Raw genomic sequence first — 21,109 nt, 5'->3', positions numbered from 1 at the left:
TCTGCCTAATTGTGTGAAGCCCAATCTACAGGGTCCTTTACTTCCTCCGCGTCAATCCGCGTGGTGATTATTGGAGTGGTGAAACCTTTTTTGCAGGTTTTCTTTTCTTTCCTTTTTTCCTAGCTTTTGAACGATGATACTTGGTATTATTGCCTGATGACCGATTGTATTTTTTACAAAAAGTTAAGTTGAGACAGGCTGTGTTGGGTTGGTCAGGCAGGACTAATGGGTGATAAGTGTTTGTTGAATTTATTGCTTGGTTTAGCCTGACTGTCAATCAATGTCACAATCATAAGAGGGCAGACCATACGGGTGAACTGCAGGACAGGGGGGGCAGTTAAAAGTTAAAAGACCTGAGTCCGGCTCCCCTCACATCCACCCCAGCACCAGCACCAGCGTCTCACATTTCAGTTCTCCTATGCGCCTCTGCTGAAGGTAGCTGGTTGCTGAGTGCTGACTTATGGATGCCTTCCCTCTGAAGGGGGGGTAGCTCCTGGTAGCTTCTGATGACTCTGCTCTGTTCTGCACCGTGGCTGGTGTTTTCCACCCCGCCCCCCGCTGTTCCCTTCCTATCGCCGCAGACCTTTTATTGGTCTTGTGAAGTGCGGTTCAAAGCGGGAGCTGCGGTCCTGAAGCGGAAACCACGGGTACCGCACAGTGCGGCTCGCAGTTCTGTGGTGGTAGCAAACTGCAGAGCGAGCGGGCGGGCAGGTAGTGTTGGTGCGGAGCGTTGGAGTTGGCGAGCGGTACTCGGGCTCGGCTCAAGCTCCCTCTCACCGCTCCATGCTCTGCACTCCGAGCTCCGTCGCTCAAGCTCGCTTTCACCGCTCCACGCTCTGCACTCCGATCTCCATCGCTCCGTCTCCGTGAGATACAAAAAAGACCAATATCAGTCGTGTTACCAGGGACTCTTCTCACTTTTGACATTTGATTCACCAATAAAGATGGCAAAAAAAAGGCTGAATGTGACTACTGTTACTTCTTTCACATCTTTGAAAATATCTGACAGTGAAGAAAACAGCTCCCAGTAACCAGAACAAGTTGAATAAATAAAGCGCCAAGAAGTTTGTTTTGAAGTAATGTGATTGTATATATATATTTGTTGATTTGTAAAAACTTGTAATTTTTTATTTAACAGAAGGGGAAAGTGTTTCGTGATATTTTATGTTGGAACCCTTTTGGCTCCTAGCGGACACAGTAGAGCTGTGACGTAGGGTCAGAGGTACAAAAGGGGGTGGTGATGGACGGAGCATCTGAACCAATCAAACACTCACACCTATATGCAAATCAGTCTGACTCTGTGCCTCATGGGAACATTCCAGCCCGAACTGCCAAGCCATGCCTTCCCTGGACCGGAAACAAGCTTCCGAGGACCGGTTTCTGGCATTCCAGCCGTATTCAGCCCGGCTTGCTTGAATCCAGTGGCAAAGTGAGCAAGGGACTCACGTCTGAGCATACCCTGCCACACTTATGGCGGCCAAAGCGGTACAAAAGGGGGTGGTGATAAACGGAGCATCTGAACCAATCAAACACTCACACCCAGTCAAAATATCTGGGTTTGATCCATCACCGTTCTTTAGCACACTCTGCCACCCCAGTTCAGACATGGCTATATGCAAATCAGTCTGACCCTGTGCCTCATGGGAACAGTCCAACCCGAACTGCCAAGCCATGCCTTCCCTGGACCGGAAACAAGCTTCCGAGGACCGGTTTCTGGCATTCCAGCCGTCTTCAGCTCGGCTTGCATCCAGTGGCAAAGTGAGCAAGGGACTCACGTCTGAGCATACCCTGCCACACTTATGGCGGCCAAAGCGGTACAAAAGGGGGTGGTGTGATGGACAGAGCATCTGAACCAATCAAACACTCACACCCAGTCAAAAGATCTGGGTTTGATCCATCACCGTTCTTTAGCACACTCTGCCACCCCAGTTCAGACATGGCTATATGCAAATCAGTCTGACCCTGTGCCTCATGGGAACAGTCCATCCCGAACTGCCAAGCCATGCCTTCCCTGAACCGGAAACAAGCTTCCGAGGACCGGTTTCTGGCATTCCAGCCGTCTTCAGCCCGGCTTGCTTGAATCCAGTGGCAAAGTGAGCAAGGGACTCACATCTGAGCATACCCTGCCACACTTATGGCGGCCAAAGCGGTACAAAAGGGGGTGGTGATGGACGGAGCATCTGAACCAATCAAACACTCACACCCAGTCAAAAGATCTGGGTTTGATCCATAACCGTTATTTAGCACACTCTGCCACCCCAGTTCAGACATGGCTATATGCAAATCAGTCTGACCCTGTGCCTCATGGGAACAGTCCAGCCCGTCCATCGCCACCTTTGGTTTTTCTTTGTTCGCCCTAAGTTGGCAGGGTATGCTCAGACGTGATTCCCTTGCTCACTTTGCCACTGGAGTCAAGCAAGCCCGGCTGAAGACGGCTGTAATGCCAGAAACCGGTCCTGGGAAGCTTGATTCCGGTCCAGGGAAGACATGGCTTGGCAGTTCGGGCTGGACTGTTCTCATGAGGGACAGGGTCAGACTGATTTGCATATGGCCATGTCTGAACTGGGGTGGCGGATAGAGCTAAAGTACGGTGATGGATGAAACCCAGATCAGTTGACTGGGGGTGAGTGTTTGTATTGTCAACGCTCCGTCCATCGCCACCTTTGGTTTTTCTTTGTTCGCCCTAAGTTGGCAGGGTATGCTCAGACGTGAGTCCCTTGCTCACTTTGCCACTGGAGTCAAGCAAGCCCGGCTGAAGACGGCTGTAATGCCAGAAACCGGTCCTGGGAAGCTTGATTCCGGTCCAGGGAAGACATGGCTTGGCAGTTCGGGCTGGACTGTTCTCATGAGGGACAGGGTCAGACTGATTTGCATATGGCCATGTCTGAACTAGGGTGGCGGAGTGAGCTAAAGAACGGTGATGGATTAAACCCAGATCAGTTGACTGGGGGTGAGTGTTTGTATTGTCAACGCTCCGTCCATCGCCACCTTTGGTTTTTCTTTGTGACGTAGGGTCAGAGCGCAATGCCATGAAAGCTTGTTTTAGAATGTTGAGTTTGCAGTTACATGCACCACAATAAAGACAGGTAATACTAAGCTCCGAGTGTGGCATGGCCATTGGCAGGTCCCCAAGCTGATAAGACACTACAATAGCCATATTGCATCTCCTATGCATGCCTTGTCTGGCAACCTTTGTTCTGTACTAGTAAGCTTTTTAAAGAGGAAACATTACATTTACTTACTGAACTAGACTTAAGAAGCCTGTGATTACACTGGTTCCACTCTTGAGGCATTCGCATGTTAATTTTCATCCTAAGAGCATTTAGTCTGGCACCATAGCAGTGCTTAATTTGTGCAATTGTGTACCATGAATACAGTTTGGGATCAAGACTTCTTTAAAAAATCATTAACAACGGAAAAAAAAAAATATGAAAAAGGAGCTCAGAAGAAAAAAGAGAAAGAAAGGACAACAGTGATTAAAGGGAGCAAGCAGGGATAAAAAAGAAGCAGCATGAGATAAAGAGACGAGTGTAGTATGGGGGAAGAAAAAGGCACGAGATAGAATCAAGACTAGGAAGCCTCATGAGTCGGTAAATCTTGGCATTCTGCTGCCCCGCGACAGATCCCTGCTCTTTTTTGTCATAGATTAGACACTCAGAATACGTTTTCAGAATACTAGGTGCCACCCATATCAAAGACTACACGATAATGAATCAGTCCATGGATGTGCGATCCAGCCTGGGTTGTCGGCGTCAAAAATGTACATGTGCTCCTGTTTATAGAGCACATATTGATTAGCAGCTGTTGAAGCATTCTATAACCCTTCACAGGCATAACGTTTTTATGCAGGTATTCCTCGGCGTACAAATTACAAAGCTGGTAAAACAAGTTTATAATAGATTTCACAACTGGTCAGTTAACAGTACACTGGACTGGAATCGGCATATTACGCCTTTGGTAAGTATGTTTACTGCATTATTGTTCCATACGAATAAAAACATGTACACAGGTGCACTCGAACACGGATTTACTATGTTATTTGGAAGCATAAGTGGAAAAATAAAAAGAAGCAACTCCCAAACCCAATCATCAATACAGAACATTCATCATATAAAAGGTATTCTATGTACAATACTGTGTTTTAAGGTTTTAATATTTCAAAATGAAGTTGATTTTCGTTTTAAAAGCAGTGAAAACATACGTTTTTTTAACCACATACTATCTGCAAACAATATTGTAGGTTTGTTTAGACACCACAGAAGCGCAAACCACAATAAATTAGAGGAAAAAAAGAACAAATCCTGATCTGATGCAACTCCACTTTGAAACAGTGTCACTCACAAAAAAAGGAATCGGAGGTGTCCATGTTCACAGTTCTGGACTGCCTGAATATAAATTAAACGTGGCGTATAACAGGATATATATAAAAAAGGCCACTTCCTCTTGTTTTTGTCTTCCCAAAAATTCTTGGATGTCTTGATCTCCTCAGGAAGGCTGGAGGTCGTCCATTTGAAAAACAATGTCTTATTCGCAGGGCAGCAATGGAAAAGATCAAACTACTTTCTTCACAAGATGGTTTGGATAACTTTCTTTGCAAATGTTTATGAGCTACATACTTTTTTGCATTGTTCCAGTGCAAAGTTGTAATGGAATAACAGCATGCTTCACAACTCAAACCATGTCCATATTTTCGCTCCTCCTCCGCCCTGCAGCAAACGCAGGTGGCAGCCTCAGTTTACACTTCGCGGCCTTTTGGGGGGAGGTGGTGGCATCAGCTCTGTGTCAGGATCCGTCGAGTTTTTGCGGATTTGTGCTTGAGAAGCTGCCGTGCACTTATCAATGAATTCGAATAGAATTTCCTTTGTGACCGGATATTTAATACTGTTACACACAGCTAAGGAAAAAGAAGGGGAAACAAGATTATAAGACACTTTTGATTGCAGCATACATTAATGAAATGTAAAAACATTTACTACTGACATTATGTCTCTCTTTAGTTCTTCTGGTCATACAGTATTTATGTTTATAGATTATGATTAAAGTACACCTGGTTGTTTGAGTGTAGATCCTCACTCTCTCATAAACCAACCTTGAATTACCACATCCCGTCCAGGTCCTCAAACCTTTAGACAACTGTCTGTCTGCTGACCCATAAGGAAGAATAAAGGATACTCGACAGAAAATTCTGCTTGTAACTGAACCTCATTCACAATGACTGTACACCTAAAGGGTGCGGAATTCTCGTAATGTCAAAATCTTTTCAGTATGGCATTATCAAGTTCTCATTCAGAAGTTAAATCATGTTATCCCGAGGAAAACCAACAAAAAAACATGATCTTTCTGAAGACTCACATTTATTTAACCTTGGATAGACCAAAACAATATATTCACAGTAACTGCTCTTGAGAAATGCAAGGTATGGCTCATTAGAAAAAAAACATTTCCAGTTTGCTTACATATCTGGCATAAAATTAGGATTTGCAAAGAGGGGATGCAATTTTGAATTTGGTTTCTGTGGAGCTTGAATGGAATCTGAATCTTTCTCAACCACAACTATTGAAGCTCTAGAAAATTTCATTTGGGGGATTTGTTGAGACGACTAGCTCACAGCCCAATGTGGGCTGTACAGAGCAATTGGAATATACAGATGTGGGAGACAAATAGTATAATCTATTACACAGCCTCAAATAATTTGTTTAGAGAAACAGAGCCTTATTTAGAGTTTGGAGGAGTGAGACATCTATTAAAAACCAGCGGATGCCTTGTTCACAGTATTTAGAATGTCAATACACTCTTATTACGGCGGATGGGACACCCACCACTTTTTGTGGATTTCCCACAGTCTCATACTCTACATAAAACCCACCGTTACATTCCAATAAAAATATGTACAATTAGAGAGGTTTTGTGATCAGGGTTAAGGGATTAGGGTACATGTCTGATAATTGCTCATGCTCAGATAACATTCATCTTTTCTCAATACACTGGAGGTGTGCTAAGATTTCACATAATGATGGTGATGGCTGTTGGAGGAGTCCTCATCAGAAAGGAGGCAAGGCTATGGACAATCTCCCCTCGGGGAAAGCAGCAGGCCCGGATCAAATTCCTGCTGAATTTTACTAAATATTCAGGGGGTCACTCGACCCGAATACAAGCACAGCAAGGGAACTCGATTCCCTGCTCATGGGGGGGGAGCGGACATAATAGTTATTTTAAAAAAAGACAAACCTCCCCTGGAACCAGGTTCCTACAGACCTATTACGCTGATGAATGCAGATGCCAAAATCTTTTCTAAAATTCTGACAACTAGATTAGAGAGGGTAATTGAGAGCCTGGTCAGCCCCAAGCAACATGGTTTCATTCCCGGGAAAGTCACCACACAGCATACGAGGCAGATGATTACATTACTGGACGCAGCCGAGGTTTCAGGGGACCCTGCCGCGGCTGTTTTCTTAGATGGCCTTCGACAGGGTCTCCTGGGACTACCTCTGGAAGGCCACGGAATGGTGCGCCATTGGGTTAGGATTCATAAGGGCAATGCAGGCTTTATACAAGGAGCCCTCGCCTAGGGTAAAAATTAATAAAGGATTCACAGGCACACTGCAGATCAAGCGGGGAACCAGGCAGGGATGCCCTTCGTCACCTCTGTTGTTCGCGCTGTATCTGGACCCGTTACTTCGTAGGTTGGAATTGAACATCAAAATACCCCCAGGTAGTATGCATGGCATCGCGTACAAAGCATTTGCTTATGCAGACGATGTGGCCATTATTACCCCAGCCCCAATTAATGCTATCAAAGAAATCGAATCGGAGGCAACGAGAGTTGGGGCAATCTCAGGGTACGCGATTAACAAAGGGAAACACAAATAGTTAAAAACAGTTTCACAGTGTGTGAGGAAGAGAGGGTGGTCCCAGCAGCTACATAATTAGGGATCAGGGTAACATCAGACCTGAACAGCTTAGTAGAGATAAGCATGGGGCCATTAATAACCAAAGTCAAAGGGATCTCGAAAGGATACACAACTTGCATCTAACTCTTGTGGGGCGCATTAATGTTAATGTTATCAAAATGCTTATCCTGCTGAAATTTTTGTATATATTTAGAGCGATCCCCCTGTTTTTTGAGCATGCCTGGTTTAATAAATTCGAACATATATTGAACAGATTTATCCGGGCACAAGGGAAAACAAGGAGGGCATATCGCTACATCACCCTACCAAGAGAAAGAGGCGGGTGTGGGGCTCCAGATTTAAGGCTATATTATTGGGCGGCGGCGCTACAATATATACAGGGGTTAATAGAGGGTGGAAGAGATGGGAGTGTGCAACCCGGAAACAGGCCTAACTGCAAAAATGTATATATCACTTTGCTGGGTGGAGACTCAGATAACTGTTTTTTAAACACTATTGACTTCAGCTACTAAAAACACACTAAGTTTAAGACTTTACAAGCAGTGTACAAAATCTGGATGGCCGTCTCTAAAAATGCTGGGCTTGGCAGATACAATAGATACACCCGCATGACAACAAATGTCTCTCTACCAGGGGAAATATTTAGAGATCCAGTTATGCTAGATTGGAAGAACAGCGGCATACAGAAAGTAGGTGACCTTTTGGGCCCTGGGGGAATGCTCCAGTCCCAGGAACTACACAGTTCAATATAAACAGTAGGAGTTTTTTTAAGTACTTACAGGTGAGAAGTTTCTTTGCTGGCAAACGGGGGGGACCTTTAGGATTTGGCCAAAATCGAATATTAGACAGCATAGAGGGTAGGGGGAACTGCTCAATTCGACAGCTATATGCAGAACTGAATGTACTAAAACCGGACAATAGGGACAAGTATGCTGCTAAATGGGTAGAGAAATTAGGCTCTACTCAGGAGGATTCCAGGGTTCCTTGGATATGGGACGGACTATACTTTGCTCAGCCACCCTACAGGCACGACCTGAGAACAACTAGGGTTGGCTCCTAATCAGCAAGGCTGAGCCACAATTCTATAAACAACAAAGAACTAATGCGTATACTGATATTGTTTTACAAAGAGTTTGGCCACCAGAGCAAAGAAGATTTATCCAAGCTGGGATGTGCTTATAAATTGCTATTTATTTTAATATCTCAGTCAAAGAAACAGGGGTATATTTGTATTAATCATATACAGTTTGAACAAGAACAACATTTTTTATGTACACTAAAGAACATATGGACAAAAACCAGTGAAATATTAAAATTCAACATGCATACCAAATTCAATCATATCACAATCATACCTTACCATTCATACGCGGAACACATACAAATACACATACACGACTAAATATAAATAAATAATCGTGTGGTGTATTAGGTCTGCTGCAATCTATACAATTATATACGCAATCTATACAATTATATTTACAGATATAAATCAAAATGAATCAGCAGAGTCAAAAGTGAAATCAAAAACAATATATACAACAGTTTTTTTAGACCAGTAATGTGCCACTATGTTCACACTACAGGAAAAACCATAGAGGGGGAGCAGACACTGGACATGAAAGGGCCTACGCGTTTCAAATCCCCAAGAGTTGGCAGGGATTTTCGTCAGGGCCAGGTAGCTCACTATGGAGAATATCCGAGAAAGGGATAGAGCCTTGAATGTGTCTGTGTTGTTACAAGTTCAAGTAGGAAAGGGGGGCCGGGGGATCGTGAAGGGAGACCAGTGCCACCGGGGACGCCGATTTTTCGAAACGTACAGTGCTCAATACCGAGGCTGTTAAATCAAGAGAGTTTTGCTTCAATCAATGATCCCGTTTAAGGACGCATCCCTTCACGATCCCCCGGCCCCCCTTTCCTACTTGAACTTGTAACAACACAGACACATTCAAGGCTCTATCCCTTTCTCGGATATTCTCCATAGTGAGCTACCTGGCCCTGACGAAAATCCCTGCCAACTCTTGGGGATTTGAAACGCGTAGGCCCTTTCATGTCCAGTGTCTGCTCCCCCTCTATGGTTTTTCCTGTAGTGTGAACATAGTGGCACATTACTGGTCTAAAAAAACTGTTGTATATATTGTTTTTGATTTCACTTTTGACTCTGCTGATTCATTTTGATTTATATCTGTAAATATAATTGTATAGATTGCGTATATAATTGTATAGATTGCAGCAGACCTAATACACCACACGATTATTTATTTATATTTAGTCGTGTATGTGTATTTGTATGTGTTCCGCGTATGAATGGTAAGGTATGATTGTGATATGATTGAATTTGGTATGCATGTTGAATTTTAATAATTTTGTCCATATGTACTTTAGTGTACATAAAAAATGTTGTTCTTGTTCAAACTGTATATGATTAATACAAATATACCCATGTTTCTTTGACTGAGATATTAAAATAAATAGCAATTTATAAGCACATCCCAGCTTGGATAAATCTTCTTTGCTCTGGTGGCCAAACTCTTTGTAAAACAATATCAGTATAGGCATTAGTTCTTTGTTGTTTATAGACCCTACAGGCACAACATTACAAAACCCTGTACTCCCTGTACTACACCCCGCTAGAATAGCACAGTGGGGGGACGACGACAGGAATAACCTGCCCCCGATGCCACTCAACTGACGCAGATATTATCCACATCTTTGCTACGTGCCCACAATTATACACTCTTCTCAGGGCAATTGAGAAATGTATGGATACGTCGCTGGGGGTTAAGACTACTCTGACACCAGAATTAATAATTCTAGGGGTTGCGGGAGAAACAGGAGGTCGGGCTACAGAGTTCCTCTTTATTGCTGCGGCAGTGTTTCGCATTTGTATAGCAAAGGCATGGCTAGATAAGACCCCCCCAACTTTCCAAACTTGGCTTGCCAGGTAGCTGGCTACTTACAATATGGAGAAAGCGATTTATGCTAGGAAAGGTCGTAGGGCCAGAGCATTGGGGAGTAAAATCTGGAGTCCCGTCGCACAATGGAAAAGGGGAATGTCTGGCACGCCTGGATAAGACATTAAGAACGGTTGCACTGTATAATTAAAACGTGAATGTTTTTCTTTTTTCAGTTTCTTTACTTTTATTTTCATATTTCTATTCCTTTTGCCTAATATATAGGGAATTATCGCTATTAGAACTATTAAGGAAAGTGTAAATGTGACCAAAACATTGCGCAACATGTTAAAAATCATTGGATTGTATTATGCTTGGAAAATGTGCTTTGAAATACAGTGTGCTGTAACACTTGGTATAACAATTATATACACAAAATTTTAAAATAACATTTAAAAAAAAAAAGGAAGGAGGCAAGGATTGCTAGAACACCAATATCTGTCCATTCTGAACAGGAGTTGGTATTTTGTCAGTCTTAGCTGTACAACAAAAGTCGTCGTGGCTACTCAGCAGAGTACCCTTTTGTTGTTTGAGTTCTAGATTTCAAATATAGCAATGTTGTGGCTAAAGATGTAAGAATATGGAAGAAAGTCTTCACAAAGTTCATAGTTAAGTTAGTTCGCCAGAATGTTGTGCACATGAGCTTCAAACAAAAGAAAATGGGAGGTACTAAGGAAAGTTTTAGGTATAAATCTTATTAAAAGGAATGCAATATAAAATAAGCACACTGCATTAAGGCTAACCTTATGTTATATTAAAAGTATTTATAGAGTGCACATACACCAACCGGTTTATTGGAGCTGGTTATAGGAACATAACTTACAGCTCATAATCTTATTTATATGCTAGTGTGAACAAATACGTTTTCAAGAGTTGTCTAAATCTGAAATAGCACGAAGTTGATCTGATATTATGTGGGAGGGAATTCCAGAATCGAGGGGCCAATACCGAGAATCTGGGACATCCTTGCCTCTTCTTCTTGAAGGGAGGAATGACCAGAAAGTTGAGATGCAATTACCTCCGATAACGAGAAGGAGTATACCTATGGATGTGTGAGGAAATTAACTCAGGGCAGTTGCCATACCGGTATTAAAAATCAATACAGTCAATCTTAAAGGCAGACCGCTGTTTCACTGGGAGCCAGCGGAGCTTCCTCATCGATGGGGTGATATGACACCAACAAACAATTACAATACCATGTTTAGTGTATGTTATACATAAGGTCACCCCTAAAGCTAACCCTCAATGAGGTTAGGTAAGGCATCCTTACCTAACCTCATTGAGGGTTAGCTTTAGGGGTGACCTTATGTATAACATACACTAAACATGGTATTGTAATTGTTTGTTGGTTGCTTTAGACGTTTATTGTGTGTCGACCCTCTGATATTTTCTGTTGTCAAGTATATCTAACTGGGGCATATCAGAGCCTGGTCGTTAAATCCCCATCTGACCCTAAAAAAAGTATTTTGTTGCGTGATATGACACCACCTTGACTGTTGGTAGATCAGTCTGGCAGCCTGAATTTGTACCAACTGTCGTCTCTTTAGCAAGTATTCGGGTAGCCCAAAAAAAAGCTAATTTGCATAGTCGATATGTGAGATGACCAATGTGAGGACAACCTCGACAAGGGCTTCAAAAGTAAGAAATCTTCCTATTTTCCTGATCTTTCGGTGCTGAAGGGAACAAGAGGAGACTACGGACCCTACCTGAGGCTTTATAGAGAGACTGTTGTAGATAAAAACTCATAGGCAGGGGAGGAATACCCATTTCAACAGGCCAAAAGTTGGAGTTTCATGGATTTTGGAAGCCCCCCCATCACAATAAGCTCTGTCTTGTCAGGGTTAAACTTAAGTTGATTATTATTGGTTCAGTTGCGGATGAATAGCATGGAGTTTTCGAAGATCAAAATGGAACCAGGGAAGTAACTGATTGCAAAAAGAAGTTGCTTATCATTTGGCATAGTTGAAGGCGCACACATTAATTTTTCTCAAAGATTGTACCAGAGGGTAGAAATATAAATTACAAAGATGGGGAGACTGAGACAATCCCGGGTGGGGGGGCACCACAAGTCAGCTTGACCTTGGGAGAATGAAAAGGGGATAGGCAAACCACCTGGGAGCGATCTTTCAAAAAACATACAAACCAATTGAGCACCGGTCCTTGGACGCCGGCGGCCTCAACACTGTCTACCAGAAGTTAATGGTCGACTGTGTCGATGACCGCGGATAGATCAAGGAGCACAAGTGCCTGTGTAGTGCTTCTGTCAGCCTGTTCCCTCCTTTCAGTTAGCACGGCCAGAATGACTGCCTCCGTTGAGTGAGACGGTGAAAGCCCACTGGATGAGGATCGAGGAAATGAGATTGCTTAAGGAAGGAGCAAAGGCAATCGGCGATATGAGCTTCCAACAGTTTCGCCAAAAAATGGAAGCCATGAAATAGGATGATGGTTTGTCAGGACAAGAGGGTCCGCAATTGCTTCCTTAAAAGCTCTGGGGACAAGGCCTGTGTTAAAGAGTCACTGAGCAACAATCAAATAGAGTCAGAGAATACTTCTTTTAAATCTTTTGGGGGGCAACTACCAGAGGAGAATCATTTTTACTTTAGTTAGCAAGTTAGAGTTAGAAAAGAGTTCCTTACTGATAGTAGTTAATTCCGTCAATGCATTGGGGTTTCTAGCCGTAGCAGGTAGGTCTCCAGAGGAGGAGCTTAAAGGAATGCTGTCTTTGATCTTATGAATAAAAAAGGAATTAAGTGACTCACAGAAAGATTGAGTCGGAGGTATTTTTACCGTAAACTCTATTGGGATTAGGTCATTCAGATACAAGTGCAAATATGTATTTAGATTTATTATTTGAATTCAGAATCTTTCTGGAGAAATAAGTAACCTTAGCTTGTGTGACAGAAATGTTGTACTGTTTGAGTTGGGCCTGGTCAATTTTCCTTTCATCTGGAGAGTAGTTGGTTCTACAGTTGCGTTCAGTACACCGCAATGCCAGTTTTGCAAGTTTAAGATCACGGAAAACTATTTCTGGGCATCATGGCATCTGGCCAGCCTAATTTCTTAAAAGGAGCATGGATATTGCTGGTATCAACTAATCGTGTGGTGATATTTACTTTATGTTAGTATATATTAGTGTGTCTAATGGGCAGGGTGATAGCTAAACAGTTGCAGAAAGCATTGATATTAATACGAGTCCAGTTCCTAGTTAAAGGCCCGCAGTGGCTAGGGGTTTGGGAGAGTGAATTTAATATAAAACATGATCAGAACAATCACAGGGAGTAACTGTTAGATTGATTGATTGATTGTTTTGGTATATGTGTATTTTTTTTTAAACTTGTTTTTATTGGCATTTTGTCATTGAACAGTACAGATCATATCATCAGATACATAAGCCATAAAATGTACCATCATTCATGTAAGTCTAAAAGAGAATAGCAGTGGCACGTAGAACGAGTCTGTATGGTTCATGTACCAGTAGTATTGAGAAAGGTTTGGGGTGCAAACTAGTGAAGGGAGCATGTAGGCGCATAGTGCGGGCAGTGGAAGGAAGATACGGGTGATATAGGATTTGGTGGATTGTGCAGTAGCATACTAGTGTCGTTAGAGAGGGGACTGCGGAGGGCCAGCGGCGGGGTGTAATGGACTAAAAAGACAGGATGTAGGAGGCAATTGTTGGCGGCACAATCGTGCCGTCGGCGGGGGTGCCGGGTCTGTAATCATGTCTGCGTTGGGGAGTGAGGGGTAGTGGGATTGGACGGGTGAGCGTCTGGGTCCTTCTCCCGTGTCGCCTGTGTAAAGCGGTGTAATAGCATGGCGCACTCCATGAAAATGGGGTGTTTTCGCATTCCTTTAACCTCTTCTTCCCGCAGCGCATCTTCCTCCGCCGCTGCCCACTTACATACCGCTCTCACACATGCCGCCAGAGAGGGGCCTGTGGGGGACCGCCAGTGCATGGCTATACTCCTCTTTGTTAGTAGTAATGCTAGGGAGATGAAACGCTTATGCGCTTTAAGATGTTTCTGTATTCTGAATATGCCAAGCGCGCTAGCTTCCTGTGTGGCCAGGGTCGAGATTCCCGTGAGGTCTCTTAGAGTATCATGGACAGCCTGCCATAAGGATCGGAGAGCGGGGCAGCTCCAGAACATGTGGTGAAAGTCTACGTCTGGGGAGTGGCATCTGGGGCAGAGAAATTGAGTATCGGGATAGAATTTGTGCAGGCGTGCTGGCGTCAGATACGCCCTATGGAGCATGTTGAATTGTATGTTTTTAAATCGGGCATTCCTAGATGTCTTTTATGGGGCCTCGAGGGCTTTGACCCATTCCGACTCGTGCAGTGGACGGCCGATTTCGTCTTCCCATGTGGCACGCTGGGCCGTCAGGGGTGTGCATGTCAGTTCACGTAGTGCCTTGTACAGCCAGGTGATCAAGTGTCGTCCCACCCCCATGCGCAGGATAGCGTGTATGACCGGGTGTGTGTTTGGTTCTCCGAGTTGGAGATTGTGATGGGGGCGGAAGCCTTCGAGGAGTTGGTGATACCGCAGGAACTGACCCGGGGGTAGATCGTACTCGGTCACAAGGCGTTGGAATGAATTAAGCCGCCCTTCTTCGAAGAGGGACTCCATGTCTGTGATCTCGCATGCCGTTAGCATGTTGGTCGGAAAGTATGTCTCGAGGCTAGGCCAGCGGACGAGTGGGAGTAATGGGGAGTATGGGGGTGTACCAGGCGGCAGGCGGTGTACCCGGAGCATACACTGGCGCGCCACCGTCACTTGTAAGGGGTATGTACGTCGTGGTTTGGTGCCAGGAAGGAGAAGACGGGTGAGCTCCGGCACGGGGATCCTATCTGTCGGGGTCTGTGTTTCATTCATGTACCGATCCGCTGTCCAGTAAGACAGCCATTGAAGTTGTGCCGCCAGGAAGTAAGACTCAAAGGACGGGGCCCCCTTGGGTGGTAGTTAGTTGCAGCGTCCTCAGCGTTATTCTACGTCTGCCCGATCCCCAGATGAGCGTGCCTAGGAGGGAGTTGAGGTCGCGAAAGAAGGTTTTGGGTGGGATCACCAACAGGTTCGCAAAGTGATACAGGAGCCGGGGGAGCATGATCATTTTAGCTAAAGCCACTCGGCCAATTGGGGCGAGCAGGAGTTTGGTCCAAAAGCCGACCGCATGCCAGCCAGTGCCCTGCAATGGTTGCCCTCAAAGATGTCGGCAGGAGAGTGGTAAAGACGGACCCCGAGGTATCGGGGGGCCTCCGTAGTCCAGGATACTCTCTGTGCCCCCATCCATATGTCACAAGGAGGTAAGTCCGGTGGAATGGGTATACCGTAAACTTGTCCCAGTTTACTCGGAGTCCGGAGGCGTCCGCGAATTCCGTGAGCATCGTCCATATGGGAGTGAGGTCTTCCGAGATGTCCCGTACATAAATTAAGAGGTCGTCCGCGTACATGGAAACGCTATGTGTGACATCCGCGAGTGGGATGCCCCACTGCATGCCCTCCTGGCGTAATCTAATGGCCAGCGGTTCGACCGCGAGGGCGAAGAGGAGAGGCGAGAGGGGGCAACCTTGCCTCGTACCCTTCTGGACCTCAAAGGCCGTGGAGATGTGTCTCCCTATCCGGACCCGTGTGGTAAGACCTGTATATAGGAGCCGCGTGTACGCTAAGAGAACGGGGCCGATGTTAAGTCGGCGCAAGACAGAAAATAGGTATCGCCAGGTGAGGGTGTCAAAAGCCTTCTCGAGGTCTAGGATGAGACAGGCAGAGCGTGGGTACATGCCTTTCACCTGATCTTGCACGTGGAAGATGCGGCAAATGTTTTGGGAGGTGTTCCTGCCGGGGACAAACCCACATTGATCTGGGTGGACCAGGGGGCGTATTATTTGAATATATCTATCGGCTATTATTTTCTCTAGGATTTTACAGGCGATCGGATAAGAGCGTAATGGGACGATACGACGCCATAAATTGCCCTTAGGGATTGGGGTAACTTCCCTAGTTCGAGGGCCGTCGCAAACATTAGAGTTAACTGCGGGACCAGGAGAGAGGAAAATGCTGTGTAGTACTCCAGTTGAAGTCCGTTGAGGCCTGGTGCCTTGTTACAATATAGGGCGCGTATTGCGTGGGTGACATCCGCGGCCACTATCGTTGAGTCCAACGCGAGCTTATCAGCGTTCGTGATCGCGGGTAACGGTAGTGGATCAAGAAAATGGCCTGCTAAGGATTGTGGGGGCGAGGTCGGGGCGCCATACATCGTCGCGTAATAGTGTTGAAACGCTAGAAGGATTTCATTCTGGGAGTGCACCATGGTGCCATCAGGATTGACGATTTCGGTAATTCGTTTGACGTCAGTGTCTTGCCGCGCCAACCAGGCGAGCATCGCGCCCGTTTTATATCTATCTTTATGTACCCGGAGGCATAAGCCCTGAAATTGTATTTACGAAGGTCGGCGCAAGCCACCTGTTAGGCCGTTTTGGCTTCGGCCGTGAGTGCAGCACGTTCCTCGGAAAGGTCGTCCTGCTTAGTGACTGTGGCGAGGTGCTGCTCCGTCTTGATGAGTGCCTGTTCTAGTGTCTGTCGAACCCCAGTTATTGGCTTGATACATTCTCCGTGGGCCACCACTTTGAATGCATCCCATTCTACCAGCGCAGACGAAGCCGGGCCTGCATTAAGGGTGAAGAAGTTCTGTATGCTTTGCGTGTGCTCATGCTTAAATACCTGGTCATTCAGACATTCCCGGGGCAGCCGCCAGGTGGGGAATGGGGAGTGCGGGGGGCGTCAGTTGAGTCTCAGGGTATGGACGTCATGGTCTGAAACGACCCTGCCCTTATAATCTGTGGATGTGATCTTTGGAAGAATCGGCGCGGAGCAAAGGAACCTGTCCAGGCGCGCCCGTAAGTTATGGGGAATGGAGTGGAAGGAATACAGGCGGGTGTGCGGATGAAGGCGTCGCCATGCATCTGTAAGAGCCCAGTGCGAGGTCCAGGCTCGGAACTTCTCCACCTGTTTGAGAGCCGGGGAGCGTGGGGGTGGTGGGGGTGGGTGTGAGCGGTCTAGGGTGGTGTTGAGTGTGCAATTGTAATCCCCTCCCAAGAGCCAGGGAACAGCAGTGAACTGGGCCAAGATTACTGTGAGGTGGTCCCAAAATGTGTTCTGTTCCAGGTTGGGGGCGTAAATGCTGCCCAGAAGGACCGCTTGGCCATCGAGAAGTCCCTCTAGTAAGGCGTACCTGCCTTCCTTGTCCACCACCCGTCTGAGTTCCCGGAAGGGAGTCCCTGGCCTAACCCAGATCAGGGCGCCGCGTGCATACGCTGAGTAAGCCATGGCGCAGATCGTGCCGCGCCATTTAGCCTGTAGTCTACCTACTTCAGTGCCATTGAGGTGGGTTTCCTGTAGGAATGCGATTCTGGTAGCCTGGCGTTTTATGTATGAATATACGGAGTAGCGCTTACGTGGCGTGTGAAGGCCCCTGACATTTAGTGTAAGGACATTAATGTCCGACCGTGGTGCCGCCATCATCTAACATCCGCACTACAGGGGGAGAGCACCCATGTGAACTATCAAAGTGTAGGTGAATGCAGTGTGTGTATGCTGACTCGCACCATGCCATGGAGGGGGTGGGACAGTAGCAAACTAGGGATGAAACTGATAAAACTGGGGGCGGGAAACAGTCCCAATAAGTGGGACATGTCACCGGCGGCGACATATCCAAACGAATTCCCTGCTAGGGAACAGGTACAACAAGAATCTGCGGGGGTGGCAGTATGTGTGCGCGCGAGACTGTGCACAGATCGGGCCATTGAAAGATCAATGTATGTCGCGCTTGAGCCAATACTTCACATTGAGAGCGTAGGAGCAATGCTAGGGGAGGTCAGTGTGAGCCAGGCGCCCACGGGATTGGCAATGAGGTACATTCACTTTGAGGATGCCCCCAACTGTCTATCCAGGATAGCGTCCGCTGTTTGTGGGGTGACCAGGGGGGGGTGGTGGAGCCACCGCCGAACAGTGTGTCGTCGCTGTCGTGCTCCCCCTCCGACGTGAAGACATGTGTGGGATGATCGATGTCTTGCGTGAGGGGCAACGCCTGTAAATCAATCACCGCCTGCAGGGCCTCTCGGCGTTTCCGTACTATTTGTGTCATGTCTGGGGACTCCGGAGGGGAGGACCCTGATCTTCTGGGGTCGCCATGGTGGGGTTGCTTCGGGCCGCGTTTTCTGGATCCGGAGTTGGAGCTGCGTCTCTGCTCTGGACATTAATGGGCAGTGCTGTTCCGCCCAGTCGTGCGCGTCCTCAGCGGTGGCAAAGAATATGGCGGTGCCCTTGTGTAAGACCTTGAGACGAGCCGGGTATAGCAGGGAGTACTGGACATTGTTCGTGTGGAGTCGTCTCTTTACATCGAGGAAGGAGGATCGCAGTTGCTGGATGGCGCGTGCATGATCCGGGAAAATATTGATTTGGTTGTTCTCCACTTGTATGGGACCTGCCGCTCGAGCCGCTCGGAGCACTGCCTCCCGATCCCGGAAGTGTAGAAACTTTGCGAGCATCGGTCTCGGGGGAAATCCTGGCCTTGGTTTCCAAGCTCGAACCCTGTGGGCGCGTTCTATGGAAAAGAATGCAGTGCGGTCCGTGGCTGGCGTAAAATACTTGATCCACGTTTCCATGTAGTCCAAAGGGTTCGGGCCCTCAATTCCCTCCGGTAAACCCAGCACGTGGATGTTACAGCGCCTCGACCGTCCTTCTAAGTCATCTGCGCGCTCCTCCAAGGCCGCCATGTGGTTGAAGACCTCCTGCAGTGTGGTTTGTTGCGCCTTAACCGTGGGCTGAAGATCGGCAAGTGCCTTCTCCCCATCCTTTACCTTATCCGCGAGTTTCTGGTGGTCGTCGCGGATCAGGCCAATGTCGGTGGTCAGGGTGCCCAGTCGCTCCTCCATGGACAGCCGGGACAGTTCAATGGCTGCCAACACCTGGTCTAGTTTCGCCGAGAGGGTCGGGTCAGCTTGCGGAGTTGTTAGTTTGCGACCACGCTCGCGTGTGAGGCATATTTTCTGGAGCAGTTTCGGGTACCGAGGTGGTCTGCGTACCCCTTGGCTTCCCCATGGTGGTGGCCTCAGGGGTAGTCTCTTGGCGGCGAGTGCAGAGAGGAGTGTGACGCTCCACGGATGTCCTGCTCGGGCAGGTGAGGGCAGGGCGTGGACCAGTGCACAGTAGGGGAACACGGGTCGTACAGTGCGAGCGTACTGTCCAGGAAGAGTTTGCCGGGGGCCACAGGCACGGGGGGGATATGAAACAGGAGCTGGGGTCCCGAGACGAGACGTTGCTGACGTGGCGGTCGGGGGTCTCCCAAGCCCCGCAATCCAGCGTCAAGAGCAGGCCAGGTTATGAGGCCAGGGGAGTCGTCAATGCGCCACGTTAAGGTCAGGCAGCCATGGTGACAGAGAAGAAGGTGGCTGTCCGATGGGCCGACCCCGCTGGGCCGCTTCTGGAGCTAGAGCGGGGCGTTGAGCTCACCTGTAGGTAGCAGGCGCACAGGCGTCTTCTGGGGGTCACCGCACTGGACTCTCACTCGCAGTCCTGGCCGGGCGCCATCTTAAGGTCAGGCGAGTTGATTATGTAGGCGTCTCCAAGAAAATATCGGCAGCTCAGTCCCTGATGTCCCTGATGGAGGGCCCCAGACCTCGGCGTCCACTGGTAAACACCTCGCCTCGATGAGGAGCTGCTGCTCCGCGCCCCGCAGCCGATGCTCCGCGCCGGAGGCCGGCCATACGAAGAAGACGGGGTCAGCCTGTGTAGCATGGGGCCGGTCCCCTCAGCATGGATAGATCCGATGTGTGAGAGCTCTGTGGTAGCTAGCTCTCACCGGCCCCACCGCCGTACAGGGAAGATGGTCAGGAGGCTGGAGGCTCCCGGCGGGCGCGAAAGGCAGCCGGCGCCAAGTCACGGAGACGCGGGCGCCATCTTGGGACCTGGTGCGCGCCTCCGGTGAATAAATCGTCTTTCCCCGTAGCCGTGAGTCAGGGTGCACGTGACGGGACTGCAGGACTGTTTCAGCTGCCGGGGATGTTCCAGCCGTCAATGCCAATTTGGATGGCTCACTGCGACCCAAGGAACCGAGTAAGATGCCGGCCCGATCGCGGCGCCTCAGCGGGACACAACCGCCATCATGGCTTGCGTAGCCACGCCCCCGGATTGGTATATTTGTAAAGCGCACGAATGCCCAGGGGCGTTAGGTTAGTCACAGTGGGATTGGTGTTCCAAACATGGCCAAGGGTATGTCCTTTTATGTGAGTGGGAGACATCAAATGCTGTTTGACATTCAAGCATTTTAATAATTTGGTTATTTCCAGAGCTCCTAGACCTGCTCTGGAACTAACCAGAGCCTTAAGGGGTAATTACTTATGAATTCAATAGAAAAATTGAGGCCACACTTGAAACTATACAATTTCAAATTACAACACCTCAGCCAATGTATTCTAATGGCATTTCTGCAACTAGGTATCATGGGTGAAAAGGAGAGGTAGAGCACTTTCCCTCTTTGTTTTATGAAGCCAATTGCAATGAATGAAGTTTACCTTGTCATCAGAGGTATTGTGACTATCACCAAAATCTTCCTATCCCACATTAGTTGACGTGTCAATAGAGATGGAAGGCTACAAAAAAATTGTGAACAACATTATAAAAGCGATAGCACGGTTGAGGGGGCCGAGGGGTGGTTTTTAATAGCCATGAGGGTCTCACTGGAATAAAAAGAATTGAACATAACAGACTGTATTGTTTTATTTGTAGAGTTACGTGGAAGTTCTCTCTCGGTGTACTCTTACGACATGATGCAATCAACCTTAGCCCTGATGACTCGGGTTCCTGCATATTGTGGTATTACAAGAGGATTATATGCATTCTCCTGTGCGGGTCAAGTCAAGCATGTAAGGTTACATGTTTAATGTGGGATCAAAACTAAAGACTAATTGGGCACCATGACACATGAATCTTTTCAGACTTAAGTCAGTGTGTTTTCGTGGCCATCAACATGATCTCTGTCTTGTGGTTGTTCAAGCCCAGTCAATTTGCTTGTAACCAGAGAGTGTGTTTATTGAAATCCCAGTTAACTGTCAATTTTAGGAATTAATCTGTGTCATTAGTGTGTCATGGGGGCCTTTTTTTTTTAAAAACCTTTTTCAGTTTACTCAACATATACAAGAACACCCAATTGGCATCACTACAGCGTATGTATACAGATCAACAACCTCTTTATCGG

General features: G+C 47.1%; 1 protein-coding gene across 3 annotated transcripts in view; it reads right to left on the bottom strand.

Moving 5' to 3' along the window:
- Positions 1–4,012: 4,012 nt before the first annotated feature.
- Positions 4,013–21,109, bottom strand: part of RNGTT (RNA guanylyltransferase and 5'-phosphatase) — a 1,800,355-nt gene continuing 1,783,258 nt past the window's right edge. For all 3 annotated transcript variants that reach the window (XM_078648288.1, XM_078648286.1, XM_078648287.1), the window contains one exon: positions 4,013–4,894. In XM_078648288.1, the coding sequence (XP_078504414.1) occupies positions 4,731–4,894 (164 nt within the window). In that variant the 3' untranslated portion in view covers positions 4,013–4,730. The remainder of the gene's footprint in view (positions 4,895–21,109) is intronic.

Source organism: Lissotriton helveticus, chromosome 6, assembly GCF_964261635.1.
Source record: "Lissotriton helveticus chromosome 6, aLisHel1.1, whole genome shotgun sequence".
Classification (NCBI taxonomy): Eukaryota; Metazoa; Chordata; class Amphibia; order Caudata; family Salamandridae; genus Lissotriton; species Lissotriton helveticus.
This window is presented reverse-complemented; position numbering and strand designations above follow the sequence as displayed.